The sequence below is a fragment of the Vipera berus genome (assembly GCF_964194415.1).
Source record: "Vipera berus genome assembly, chromosome: 7".
Lineage (NCBI taxonomy): Eukaryota > Metazoa > Chordata > Lepidosauria > Squamata > Viperidae > Vipera > Vipera berus.
The window spans coordinates 80,463,080-80,477,271 of record NC_138209.1 but is presented as its reverse complement, the minus strand read 5'-3'; the positions used below and the strand labels follow the sequence as shown (position 1 = coordinate 80,477,271).

At 61.6% G+C, this 14,192-nt stretch overlaps 1 protein-coding gene across 1 annotated transcript; it reads left to right on the top strand.

Moving 5' to 3' along the window:
• Positions 1–9,304: 9,304 nt before the first annotated feature.
• On the top strand, positions 9,305–12,630 carry MSX1 (msh homeobox 1; the record flags this gene model as incomplete). Its single annotated transcript, XM_081332108.1, has 2 exons — positions 9,305–9,740; positions 12,188–12,630. 2 exons carry the CDS (start codon positions 9,305–9,307, stop codon positions 12,625–12,627), a joined length of 876 nt encoding a protein of 291 aa, XP_081188234.1. The 3' UTR covers positions 12,628–12,630.
• Positions 12,631–14,192: the final 1,562 nt, after the last annotated feature.

Below are 14,192 nucleotides of genomic sequence, written 5' to 3'. Positions count from 1 at the left end.
GTACATGCAGGCCAAGCTTTAGGCAAATTAATTTGAATTCTTTCATCATACAGAAATATTATCACTGTTCTAAAATGGAAAAGATTGTCCGCAGTCATATTTGCATCAAAACAAACTCCTTCTACTGACAGAACACCTTTAACTGTAAAGTTTAACCTGAACCGAGGAGGGCTGAAAGAAATAGGATAAACCTCTGCTCCCAAGTTTGAGAGTCTCCTTGTAACATTGCCCGGCTTCTGAGCCATCGAATTGTTTTCTGTGCTTCTAAGGGATGGTGAAGGGTTTGTTTTAAGTGTGTCTGAGGCTTCCAAAAGGATAGCAGTAACTGATAAAAACAACGACAAAGACTGATGCAGTCTGAATGGATTTGGGACAAGAGGCAGATTGGTCCCAGGAAGGGAGCAAGCCCGGGTTTTAATGCTCTGCATATAAGTTAAACAAGCAGGGCGACAGTACACAGCCTTGTCGGACTCCCTTCCCAATTTTGAACCAATCAGTGGTTCCGTGTCCAGTTCTCACTGTTGCTTCTTGACCCGCATATAGGTTTCTCAAGAGACAAATAAGATGGTCTGGTACGCCCATCTCTTTAAGGACTTGCCACAGTTTGTTGTGATCCACACAATCAAAGGCTTAGTCAATGAAGCAGAAGTAGATGTTTTTCTGGAACTCCCTAGCTTTTTCCATGATCCAGCGTATGTTGGCAATCTGATCTCTGGTTCCTCTGCCTCTTCGAAATCCTGCCTGTACTTCTGGTAGTTCTCGATCCACTGCTGGAGTCTAGCTTGTAGGATTTTAAGCATAACTTTACTAGCATGTGAAATGAGTGCAATGGTGCGATAGTTCTCTCTCCCTCTACTCTGGAGCAAGAGAAGGTTACTTATGAGGGTTAACACAAGGCCTAGCAGACAGTTAACCCTAATATCTAACCTTCTCTTACTCCAGAGTAGAGGGAAAGAGAAGTTAAAGAGCTATAAAAGCTTCCCAACAAAAAGCAGCCCCAGTAGAAGAAAATGTTGCACCTCAGGGTTGACCTGTGGGATGTTTGGTGCTCTCTGAGCTGGGGGTTTTTCTTGCAGGTGTTTCATGGCCCAACTAGGTGTCATCTTCATCCATAAAAGCAACCCTTTGTGAGTCAGATTCTGAGACCATCCTCACCATTTGGGCTTACCAGGGTGCTGTGAGTACAGTATATTCTGTATCCATCTTGCAAATTCTGAAGTAAATTTCGATGCACAAATTAGCAGCAGCCAGCATGCTGAGGAGTTGTGTAAAATGTGTATGAAGATGCTCTTATATCCTGCCTGCTGAAAAGCAGGAACATTTTGCAAAAATGCTCTGCCTCTTTACGTTTGTAATTTATCTCATTAGCACAGAACACTTGGCGGAAGGGGCTAGCTTGTTAGTCATCTTGGATGCCAAAATTGCTTTTTCAACTTTCCAAAGTTGCTTCAATTTTAGACTGTTATAATTTTGTAATTGTAATAGCGGCTATCTACATCTGCTTTGAATTCTCCAAGAGAAAAGATTAATGGATCTCCAAAACCTGCTGCTACATGCCGCCCTCAGACATGAGTGCCAATACATTGCCTTTGGACCCCTACACGGAGGAAGGTCTGGTCTTCTGGAAAGCTTTAATGTACAATTATTCCTTCAGTGAAAGGAAAAATAATGTATATTTGGAAAGTTCAGTAAGGATAGTGCATACAAGCAGTGCGATTATGCAAGAGGACGATGGCGCCTCCCATTCTGTGGATTGGTGACCCTGTGCACGTGGTTAAAAGACACACTGTTACTTCACCATACAATAAAAGCGGTTGGGTTAACCACAAGCGCCTCACCAAGTGTCCAATTAGGTCGAACACATTTGTCTGGAATTGTGTGCTGTAGCAGGAAACCAGGCTGACATTACGGGGTTTTTTTTCCTTTTTCTGGCTGGGTCCTTTCCAGATTTGAGTCAGGGGAGGCTTACGCTCTGTGGGGGGAAAAATCCTCCCATTGGCAATAACAGCAGGCCCTTCCTGGCTTGTCACAGCTGAGCCCCCCCTCCCCCCCACACACACATACAGCCAGGTTAGCTCTAACCGTCCCCCCTAGAATGCGCTGCTCAGAATCCCGACCCCAGAAACTCAGAAATGTCCTGAACTGGATCCTCCATGGAAGGAAAGAAGAGCTGCTAAAACTGTGGTAGAAAAGCCTGAAGCTGATCAAACTTTAGCCAAGCTGTATATTTCCCAGAGAAAGACGGAGGGGATGGGGGGGCAAGTCTTCCTGCCAGCAAGCTAAACCCTGAGCGAACCCAACAACCGTCTTCTGGATGACACTGCAGGTGGGGAGATCACCGGAAGCAGAAGGGGGTGCAGCTGGTCTGCCTCATATTACTATATACTCACTGCTGTTGCAAGCATATTTCGCCCAGCCAGTTGTCTCAGGAATGGATTGTGGGTACTGGTAAAATTTACTTCAAATGACCAAATTTCTCCCTCCCTCCCTCCCTTTTCCATCTTCAGTCCCTTTTGTTGGTTGACCCACTCTCAATTGATCCTCCCTTTTCTGACCTTCCTGGAAAGCGCTGTAGATCTCTTCTTGATCTGCATGGCTTTCCATCATCCTTCCTAAATATTGTGACAAAATCAACTTAATGGGTTTTTTATTTACTTTTTTTTTTGCTCTTACTTAGTGGGCCCCTTGGATGACCTTCTATTTTGAGAGCCGGAGAGCTCAGGAGCTGCTTCATGGAGCCTCCCCCCCCCTCCCGCTTTGCCAAACTGCAGGCCAGGGATAAGCTCTTGCAGGGTCAGCCCCCCCACCCCAAAGAACCAGGCTGATCCAAAACAAGGCCCCCAGACGCTGAAAGGAGGGAGGGCTTGTCATGTGAGATGGGCAGACGTGCAAACATTATACATAAATAGTGAAATCCCTCAACTTCAGAAAAGAAAATATGGGTGGTGCAAGTCTTTTGGTCTAATTCACCCTTTCAGTTGCACAACCTTAAATTTTTATTCACATTTAATGAGATGCGATGTAACTGCACTGGTTGGATGGCCCATTATCTGAAATGGCCTAGGGCTGCCTGCTTGAGCAGGGGGTTGGACTATAAGACCTCCAGGGTCCCTTCCAACTCTATTACTCTGACTAAAGGGAGGAGGAGGACGGAGGATGAAGGGGAATCTCCACATCTGGCTCCCCAGCTGCTGACTTTCATTCCAACTCACCCAATGGGTCCAGCAACCTCCCCGGTGGCATCTGAAACTCCTTTCCAGTTGAGACAAAATTAGATGCTATTTGCTGGGACACCTGTCCTTTCCTGAAAATAAACCATGCCGAATTCAGAGGGAGAGGCGTAGGTGTGTGTGTGTCTGTGAGAGTGCAAAGGAAATGTTTGCAAATTTGCAGGAAAAGAAAATAAAGCACCTATGGTACCTGTTTTTAGGTAGAAAAGACAGAAAAGCCACCAGCACCGAAGAGCCGCGTGCCTGCCCACAGGTGGGTCCAGGCAGCTGTGCCAGCGGGCGAAAGGCTCACCTGGGGGAAGCAGATCACCTGGGAAGAGGCTTTACCTTTGAGACCTTGCATTATTTTTTAGACCGAGCCTGGCGCTCCTCGCCCCTGCGCCTGCTTCCTCCCAGCGAGCCCACGCCGACGGCCGTCCAGCCCGGCCTCTCGGAACCACGACGCCTCCTGGCGCCTCTGCTCTGCTGGCGGAAGGGCTCCGACGAGGGAGGCCCGCAGTCCGGCAGGCGGCCGCGCTTGTACAACAAGAGCCTGGGGCGGGGGTAGGCAACCTCGGCTCTTTTAGGACTCACGGACTATGACGACTCAGGAATCCTCGGAGCTGAAGTCCGTGAGTCCTGAAAGAGCCGAGGTTGCCTAGCCCTGGCCTGGGGGGACCCGGGCCTCCCAAGCGGTTTGACCCCCGAGGGGTCCAGAGACGAGGGACAGGCGGGGCTGGAGGATGGAGAGAGACGCGGCGTCTCCCTTGGAGTTCGAGTCCGCCTTGCCCGGCCGGAACACACAAAAGCCGGCAGCACGACCGACTCTGCGAGGTAGGCTCGCCCAGGCGCTGACTTCAGCCGAGGCGCAGCAGTCTTGGCAGGCCTTGTCCTCCTCCCGCGGCGTCTCTCGCAGGCCGCCCCGGTCCGCTCCACCCTCCCCGCCCCGAAGAGCGGAGGGGCCGACGTCTCCCGGCTTCGGGACGGTCGCGGGGCCCGCCCGAGCTTCGGGCTTTGAGAAGACGCCCGACGGCCTGGCCCGGGTCACCCCGAAGGCGGGCCGGCCGAGCCGCACAGGGCCAGGCGCTTCCCTGACCCAAGCGCGTGACTCGGAGGGGCCTCTCGAAGCCGGACCCGCCCGCCGTTCCTCTGGAGCGGGGCTCAGGGCCACGGAGCAGAGGCTGGCTGCAGGAGCCTCGGAGCGCCGCCCGGCGTGGATGGTCGGGGCTGCGCTTCCCCGCAGGGAGGCTCGGGGCTGGGCGGCGGCAACAAACGAGACCTCGGCAGCGGTCTCGAGGCCAACCGGGCCTCGAATCGGGCGGCTCTGCCTGTGGCTGGTCGGAGCCGCCCATCGTGCGCTGGCACCTGTCGGACTTGCCTGCAGCCCCCCGAATTGGCCCGGGTGTCTCCACAGCAGCGTCCTCCGCCGTCGCCTAGTCAAGGCGCTTCAGTTCAAAGCCAGCGGGCGCGAGGTCCGAGGGCGTCCGAACTGCAAACCAAGAAGTCTCCACTGCCTCCCCGTCTTCCCACCCCCGTCCGCCGCCTCCGCCATCGAACAGCCCTGTTTTCAAAGGGCGCAGAAGGGGCGCAAAGCGGAGACTGGGTTCCGTTCAATAGAAGCAGAATTTCTAGCCAACGAATGACGGCGACCCAACCCGGGAGGGAATATCCCGGTGAAACGGAGAAAACACCGATGAAAAAGCCGAGGGAAAGGAGGGGGCTGGCTTCGCAGGGGCAGTAGCCCAAAGGCCGCGGGAGGAGGGCGCCGCGCCAGATCCAAGGAGGCCGCCAGATCCCCCTGGCGCTTGGCGGAACAGCCTGGCTTCCTCGGCCGAGGGCGCCGCTGTCCGGGCCCACCTCCGTCTGGCAGGGCTTAAAGGCAGAGACCTCCGGCCGGAGAGAGGGAGAATCTGAAGGGCCCGAGCTTCGGCGCCTCGAATCGTCCCGCGGCGAGGGCAGCGGGCGAAGCTGTTCTTAACTTTTCCCCACCGTTCTCTGAAGCGGCGCTGGCCCAATTTCTCCAGGCCAGAAATCGAGAATCCACCGGCGGAGGGCCAGCTGGAGTGGAAGAGGCTTGCTGGACGGGTGGGGCGGGCAACGTGGGAGCCACCGGGGCCTGCCGGCGAACCGGAGAAGCCCGGGGCAGCTCCAGGACCGGCCCCTTCGCCCCACCTCTCTTGAAGGCAGAGCCGGCGCGTGGCCGAGGTTACGCCCAGCTCCGGGAGCCGGTGGGGCGTCAAGGAATCTCCTCGGGGTCCAGAGGGACAAAGTCCCTCCCCGCTGCTCCTCTGGCTACTCTGCAGGAACCCGGCCACCCACCCACCCCGGAGAAGGGGGTCCAGGGTCGTGGGAGAACTTTCCCATTACTAAGAGGGGTGCCGGCGACCCCTGCCAAGCCGAGGCCTCGGGCGAGCGCCGCTGGCGGAAGCGAAGGGCCCGGGCGCTCCCGAGTCAGCAGAGGAGCTCGTGAAATCCGGCCAAAGTTTCTCTCCGCGAGAGGCCCGAGGCTGGTCTAGAGCGGGCAAAGCCTGCGTGGGGCGAGGGGTCTGGCCGCATCCCCAGGGCTGAAGGCCTCTCGGCAGGCTGCAGATTTAGAGAGCTACCGGCTCACGGGGCGGGGCGGATTTTCGCTTGATAAACGGGGAACGGGCAGGCCTGAAGGATCAACTATGGTAGAATCCGTGGGCCGGTATTAAGTTTAAGAATAAGAATAAGAATAAGTAATTTAGGCCGGACTGTTTCCCAGGTTCTCCCTATAATTAACCACCGAACGTGGGAAAACGGCCTCAGACAGCCCTCGCTCACCGTTCCCCTCGCTCACCATTTAGCCGCCCAGTCCAACCGGCTGCTACAAGAGCCCCCGCCTCACCCCGGGGCGGCGGGACCCTCTTCGCTCCAGGCAGGGGAGCTGGAGCCTCTCCGGAGAGCCTCTCGGTTCAGGAGGCACCTGCTTGCCTGGGCCCGGTCCCCCGCCGCTCCCAGACAGAAACGCGCGCGGGGAGAGAGACGCCACGGCAGCGGCCTTCTTGACTCGAACGGCTTTCCGGGGGAGCCCGTTGTTCGAGGGAAAAGCTGAGCCGGCCTCGGGCAGAGGCAGCGACCCCAGACTCAGTGGTCCCTGGGGCTCTCTAGTCTCCCTTCAGGGAAGCAAATGGGATCCGAGGCAAGAGTTCTCCGTATCTGAAACAGAGCCGGAACTGTCCAGCGTGACACACACACACACACACACACACACACACACACACACACACACCGCAAAGCTGCCTGCAACCAACGATCCCTGGAGCTTCTGCCCCGATCCCGGGTGAGCGTTGCCTCCCCGCTCTTTCCAAATGTCAGGTGTTCTCCGCGCTGGCCTCAGAGGGGAAGCAGAAAAGGCGGGCGCCCCGCACGGTGGTCAAACAGCGAGCGAGGGTTGGACCCCGAGGTTTAGGATCCCACCCCGCCCCTCAAAGAGCCTCCCGGACATCCTCGGCCAGGAGGGGGAACATGGCCCCCACGACGGCCGGGGTCGCTGAAGGCGCTCCACGACCCTCGAGTAGAGAGAGAGCGTTCTGCTGCGCCGGAGCCGCGCCCGCTTCGCCTCCGGCGTTTTCTCTTCCCGCCGCTCCAAATTTTTGCAGTCGCCCGTGGGCGGCCGTTTTTCTGCTCTCCCGGGTTGCCAGCAGCCCCGGCCCGGCAAAGGGAAGCGGCCCAGAAGGAGAGGCCCGACCAGGAGGCGCCGCAGGTGGAAAGGGCAGGCGCCGCCAGAGGGAACCCGCGGGTGGGCGGCCGGAGGCACGGAAGCCTCACCGGACCTCCGAGGACGCCTGGCTTGGGAGGGGAGGCCTCCTTCTGCAGAGGACCCGGGAGGGGCAGAGGAGATGGCGCCGATTGCCCAGCCCCTCCGCTTTGCCTCTCGGGCTGCTCTCTTCGCTCACAAGGCTGAGCTGGCCTGGGGGGGGGGGCGTCAGCCTCTGACCCAACGGCGATCGTCGCTCTCCCGTCCTGAGAGGTTTATGGCCTGGAGTCTTCAAGGAAGAAGCTCCCGGATTCGGAACGATGCTAATTCTGTAAGGTAAAAGTCCAGGCGCTTCATCCGGCAGCGGAGAGTTCCAGAATCCCCAGAGGGATTCCCCGCTTTAACCCAGGGCCCTTTTACCGGGAGGGCGTCGACCAAACTTGCAGAGTCACCCCCTCCCCTTGAACGATCTGGAGACGAGGACTTGATCGTCTTTGGCTAGTTTCGAAGCTGGCAGATCCGGAGGCAGGAAGGCTGGACCGGCTCTTCTGCTCCGGAGGCTGGGAAGGCCGCGTAGGCGTCCCCGCCCCACCTCGGGCAAAGAGCCCCCCTCCGCAGAGGGGGCAGCGAGCCTGATCCTTCGAGGAGAGGCGGAGATCTCGCGGGCGGCCAAGCTGGGTCCGTACCGCCAGGGAGGGCGACCAAGCGCCGGGGTCGAACCCGGGGCGGCATTCCAAATACCTCCGTGGGAAACGGGCGGGGGGTGCCGTCCGTCGCAGCCAGCCCGGATCGGCCTGCCTTTGGCCGCTGCCCGGAAAGGACAGGCGGCGTTCGCTGGCGTTGCTCGTCGCGGAGAAAAGGAGGCGCGGCGAGCGGCCACGCGGAACGCGGCGGCCGAGTCCTCTCGCTCTGCGCTCCCGCAGCCCGGACGGCGGCCCTGAGGAGAGGGGCAGGAAGGGCAGGCCGGAGCGGGCGGGTGCTTCTCAAGGCGCATCTTCCGGCCCTGGCGCGGCCCCTCTCCTCCTCGCCCCGTTTTCCAGGGGAGTCTGTTAAAAATCCATTTTTGGATCCTCGAAATCAAAGAACAGCAAAGCGGCTGTGGGATCGCGCTTTCTCTGCCCGACGTAATGCAGATGCGATCGCCCACCGACGGCTACTAAACTCCCGAGGGCTCCGGAGGTGGTTGCTGGCCAAGGTGCCAGAAACGCTTCAACGAATCTTGGGACAAAGTTCACTGCCACACCTCCGGTTTCCGAAAGGGAGCGCGGATAAGCCCCTCGCCTGGAGGCAGGTCTCCTCTCCTCCCTTTCCGAGAAGTGGGGGGGGGGGGGTCCTCACATACTCGAGGGCTGGAGGGGCAGAGCCGGACACCGGCGGCCAGGCAGCTAGAAGGCTTCAGCTGGAGGCCCTCCGGGAACCCCGCAGGGACCCTGAGGCGCCCGGGAGAGGGGGGTGGGGGGTCCGCGTGGACCAGTTCCCTTCCCCGAGCCGCCGCCTGCAAGACGGCCGGCCCGCCCGCCGGGGGAAGGGGCCGGGCAAGCTCGGTTCCAGGAGCTCCGCGGTCCCTCCGGGTCCCTCGAGATGTAGGTGCTTTTGAACCGGCTTCCCGGCAGGGCGCCTTGGGAGAGGGCCGGGGTTGCCCGGCACCCAGACCGGCCCAAAGGAGGGTCGCTGGGCGGGGAGGAGGAGGGCTGGCCCCGGAGGTGTTCCGCTGCTGGCGCAAGCCGGGGTGGTGTCCGGGCCGCCGACGGACTCCACCGCTCAGGGCGGAACGGCGGCATTTGGCAACTCAGCGACCGGACTTGGCTGGGAGGGACACGCGGAGGCCGCCGCCGGGGCCTTTGCTCGGGGAAAGGCTTGGAAGGATCGGGACTTTATTCGGGGTGACGATGCGCGGCAGCGGAGCGGAGCCGGACCGCGCAGCTCCTTCCCATTCACCCCCGTCGGAAACCAAGCGAAGCGCCCGCCGCCGCCGCTTCCCTCCGGGGCAGCAACAGACACGCGGGGGCGGCAGGTCCCGTCCGGCGAGGCGGCAAGCCTTCATGGCAGCGACAGCCGGAGAACGTCCCGAAAGGGCTCCTCCGAAGCGCCGCGCCCGCGCCTCCCGAGCCAGCCGGCCTCTCGGCCCCGGCGCCTCTTCCCGGCCGAAGGCCCGCCGCCCGAGGCCGCCGCCCGCCCCGCCCGGGACCCTCGCCGAGCGCCGCGTCCAATGGGAAGGCAGAGGCCCACCCCTCGGCGCGCGGATTGGCCGGCGGGACAGGCGCCTCGCTTTATTAGCCGCGCCGCGGAAAGTGTCCCGGAGTGCAGCCGCGCGCGGTCCCGGCCCCGCAGTCGCCCTGGCCCGCTCCATGCGCGCCCCCCGAGCCGCCGCTGCATGGCCCCCGGGCCCGCCATGACTTCGGTGCAGTGCGCAGCCCGAGCCGAGGAGCCGCCGGCCCAGGCCCGCAGCAAGGCGGCCCCCGGGGGCGCCATGCGGGCCGAGGAGGAGGAGGAGGAGGAGGAGGAGGGCGAGAAGCCCCGCGCGGCTCTGCTGCCCTTCAGCGTGGAGGCGCTCATGGCCGAGCCCCGGAAGGCCGGGAGCGGGGCCCGCGAGCGCCTGGCCGAGCGCGGAGGGCACGCGGCTCGCCCGCCGGCAGCCCCCAGTCCCCGGCCGAGGAGGGCTTCCGCCTCGCCGCCGGCCCTGCCCAGCCCGTTCGGCGCCGGAGCCTTCGTGAAAGTTCCCGAGGAAGCGCTGGTCAAGGCCGAAAGCCCGGAGAAGGCCGACCGCTCGCCCTGGAGGCCCGCCCCCCGCTTCTCCCCGTCGCCGCCAAGTAAGTGGCCCTTTCGCCGCCCGTGCCCGCCCGTCGCCCCGCCACCGCCGGGAGGAGGCCGAAGGCCGAATCCGCTGGGCAGAAGCCCTCGGGCTGCGGAGGTGACTCCTTTATCGGGGGTCCCCGCTCTTCCACCTCGGCTGAAGGGTGCTCGCCGCGCGCCCGGGGGACTCGGCACGGTCCTTTCCCGGCGCGGCTCCTAGTCCGGTTCCAGGCGCCTCGGCTCCTCGTCTTGCCTGCCAAGGAAGAGCGGCTCGAGCGGGCTGCCCTGGGAACTCCCCTGCGGAAAGGCGCGGGGTCCTGGCCATTGGCCTCGCTTCCCAGGCCTCGCTTCCCAGAACCGGTGGCTGACCAAAGGCCCAACGTCCTCTTGGGCTTCGAAGACCCTCCGGCTGCCCGAAGCTTGGCTCGACCTTTGCCGCCTGCCCGCCTGCCTCTTCCCAGCCCAGAATTCCTCCTAAGCGCCCTTCAGCAAGGTGCTTGCTTTGACCCCCCCCATGCCCCCCAAAGCCTCTTCCCAGACTGCGGCGCGTGACACCTTCTGCTGGAGAAAATGCCCCCCTGCCCCCCCCGCCTCTGAGCTGTGCAGCCCCTTCCCGGCTCTGGCATCCCTCCCCAAACCACGCTGGCTGCCGGGACTGGGCTTGGCAGGGGGGCCCCCGACGGGAATCGGCCCAGCCCCTTCCCATTTGGATGCCAACCCAGCAGTCCCCCCCGTGTGCTGGAGCTGGTTTTTCCCCCCAGGGAAAGTAGGTCCCCGAGACCCCAGTCAGTGGTGCTGTCCAGGATTTCCGGGGACGGGAGAGAAGCCCCCCACCACCGCTCGCTCCTCCAGGCTGCTGATCTGGTGTGTCTGAACACCTGCCTGTGTTGTGTCTACACACCCCAAATGCCCAGCCAGCCGGTGCCCTGCAGTGAGTGTGGAAACTGTGGTGTCCAAATGATCTGCCCGAAGGGTCCTCGGAGCCGTTTCTTGCAGCCTTCCAGGTGTTTTCTGCTCCCGAGTCAGATGTGAGTTTCTGTCCTGCTTGGGCAGGGAAGAAAACCGGTACAAATCAGCGGAGAAGGGCAGTTGGGAAACAGGCAGTAGAAGTGAAACAAGGCTATTGTCGTTGTGGCCCAAAATAGGGGGCGTTAAACAAAGCAAGAATAGAGGGCGTTAAACAAAATCCTCCGGGAAGGTCCCAGACTTTGGCAGCCCCTTTCCAAACAAGGTTTTATGAAACGTCATTGGGGCTTTTTTAAAAAAAAAAAGTGTTAGAAAAGAGGCTCTCACCACCTCCTGCTTTTCCGCTCCCTTAGGCTCAGATGGCTCACTTTTACAGGAAGTGTGCACAGGGCACAATTGCACGCCAACCCTTTTTTCTCTCCATGTAAGTGAAGCGGGCCTCTCCCTTGCTCAATAGGAAGATCCAGAATGACTCTGATTTATTTATCCCTTATTCACATGGCCCACAACAACATTCCTTGAAATCAGAATGAAGATAATTCAGAAAGATCCCATCTGCCATTCAAGGCACAGTTTCTGGAGGGGAAATCTCCAAGACCCCACCTGGGCACCTCCGAAGCCTTTCAGCAGGCCGAGGGAAGGAGGGAGGGAGGGAGGAAGCAGCACCACCATCCCTTCATGTCTGTAATGTGGGGCGAGCGGCATTTCCCCCCAAGGAGATGTGGGGAAGGCAGGAGAGGGGCTCTCTTTCCAGATCTCCTCCCTCCCACCTCTCCTGTCAGCTGCTTTCTCCCCACACAAGAGCATCACGTCTTTAGACCAAGATGCTTTCAGCCCCAACACTCTTGGGGTACCCCCCCCCGTCTCCGGCCGACGGCAGAGAGGAAAGCAAACCCTCCCCAGTTTAGCCTGGACTTCCTTTCTAAGCCCATCCGGGAGGGGGGAGCCTGGGGGGAGGGGTGCCCTGTCACCTCCATCTAGGAATGTGGCAAAAAGCCCTCCTACTGCTGGGGGGGGGCAGAGCTGAAGCAGGCCCCTTCCTCTATCTTTTTCTCTCTGGGAATTTCTGGAGGGAAAAGGGATCCCTCCCTCCTTTTAACGACCTCAGACCCTCCCCTAATCGCCCAGAAGCTCCCGGCCTCCATCTCCAGGCCATTTCACCTAGATCCTGAACCAGGCCAAGCAAGGGCTGGAGAACGAAGGGTGGCAGCTGCAAGCCCAGCACATTCAGCGGCACTCGGAGCCCTTTCCGACCCAGGGGCACTTCGCAGACGAACCGAACCGGGGCCCGAGCCCGGCTGGGGCGGGAGGGCTCCATCCGCTGATCCCTTCCCGGACGGACCGGAGGAGACGAGCGGTAGAGACGGGCTGCGGCGCGGGAGGGGGGAGCGGAGGAGGCAATGGGCCTTCGGACGGGACGGGACGATCTCCCCCCTAAAGGACCGGTCTTTCTCTCCCCTTTTCTCTCGTTCTCCCCCGCTCCCTCCCTCCCTCGCAGGGCGCTCCAGCCCGCCGGCCTGCACGCTCCGCAAGCACAAGACCAACCGCAAGCCCCGCACGCCCTTCACCACGGCCCAACTCCTGGCGCTGGAGCGCAAGTTCCGCCAGAAGCAGTACCTCTCCATCGCCGAGCGCGCCGAGTTCTCCAGCTCGCTCAGCCTCACCGAGACGCAGGTGAAGATCTGGTTCCAGAACCGGCGCGCCAAGGCCAAGCGGCTGCAGGAGGCCGAGCTGGAGAAGCTGAAGATGGCCGCCAAGCCGCTCCTGCCGCCCGCCGCCGCCGCCTTCGGCCTCTCCTTCCCGCTGGGCAGCCCGGCCGTGGCCGGCGCCTCCCTCTACGCCTCCGGAGGCCCCTTCCAGCGCGCCGCGATGCCGGTGACGCCCGTCGGGCTCTACACGGCGGCGCACGTCGGCTACAGCATGTACCACCTGGCCTAGGCCGAGCGCGGGAGCAGCCCGGACCCTCCGCTGCCCCGGCGGGGCCGCCCTGGACGGACTGCCCGTCGGAGGCGCCGCGGCTCTCGGCGGCCTCCCCGCGAGGGAGGAGCGCGGCGCCCCGTGTACCATACTGTACAGTCGAAAAAGTTATTATCGTTTATATTAATAGCTATATTTGATAAATAAATTAATTTTAAACGACCGCGGGGTGAGCGGGTCGGGCGCTGCCTTCCTCCCCGCCGGCCCGCGAGATCGGCGCGTCCCTCTCTGCTCCGCTGCGGCTCGGCTGCCGGCCTGCCTTGTGCTTTGGGCGAAGCCCCGGCCCCTTCCCCCGGCCTCCTCAGCCGCCCGTCCGGGGTGGAACCCCCGCGGAGAGGGACCCGTTCACGTGTGAGCAGATCCACACGCGCCGAATTTGCTCTGCCGGGCGCCTCCGAGCCTTTCTGTGCGGGGGTGGGAGGGATTCGCAGCTCCGTCGAAAAGCGGCTTCCGCAGCGTGCTTCTCCCTCCGCTTTCCCTCAGATCTGGCAGCCCTTTGCGAATCGGAGGTGCACAAGCCCCGCTTCGCCTTGCAGAATATATACTGTACCCCCAATTAAGCAAAAACTCATCGTTTCGGGTACCAGTTTACTTGGAAGCAAATTCTATCGAATTCAAAAAGATCTCCTCCCAGGTAAATGTAATCCCACCATGTTTCATTTCCAGGGGAGCGTGTGCTTAAGGCAAGGAACGGGGCTTCCATTTTTAGCGAGGTGTGGAGGGAACTCCTCAGTGGGCCTAAAAGTAACGGTCTCCTGGCTCTTGTCGCCCGACGACCAGCGGGGCTTCTGGCTGCCGAGATGCACACCTGGCCCAGGTAGAGCCGGTTTGGCCCCTGCAGGGAAAGGCAGGAAGCGGGGAGGAGAGAATCGCGCCGCCGCCCTCAGAAAAGACGGGATGGCACGACCCGCGAACCGGGGAAGGCAAGCGCAGGGCTGCCAGCTCTTTCCGCCTCCGTCTCTCGGGAAAGCCGACTCGCGGCCGGCCAAGTCTCGGGTCAAGTGGCGCGCCCAACCGGCCTCTGCGGCGCTCCGGCCCGGCCGAGGCGTGCAGCCCTTCGAGCGCACGACTGGCGGAGAGGATGGCGATCGGCGACTCTGGCCCCGCCTGGAGAAGGAAGAATCGGCCGCAGCCTCGGGGTCGGCTTCTCCGAGGGCGCCGCCGCGATTCTGCAGGGGCCAGGTAGTGAAGACTCGCCGGGGCGGACGGGTGCCGTTGCAGCGCCCGGGGAAGCGTGGCCTGCTTGACCCACGGCCGGCGGGGGAGACCGGTGCAGGGACACGCCGGGGAGCCTCCGCCGTGGGGAGGTGCCGCCACTGCCTTTCGCTCCCCGCCGGCCCGTCCACGACTGCGGAGGCTTCCCGGCAGCGACGTCGAGAGCCGCAAAGCAGGAGCGCCCGCCGGACGGGTCGCGGCCGGAGGGCCGACCTTGTTCCTTCCGTGTGCGGAGCGAAGCGCTTCGACTGCGTCGTGGAAGCGCCTCCCGAGAGTCTTTCGGGTGGCGGATCCAGCCCCGCCACGCGCGC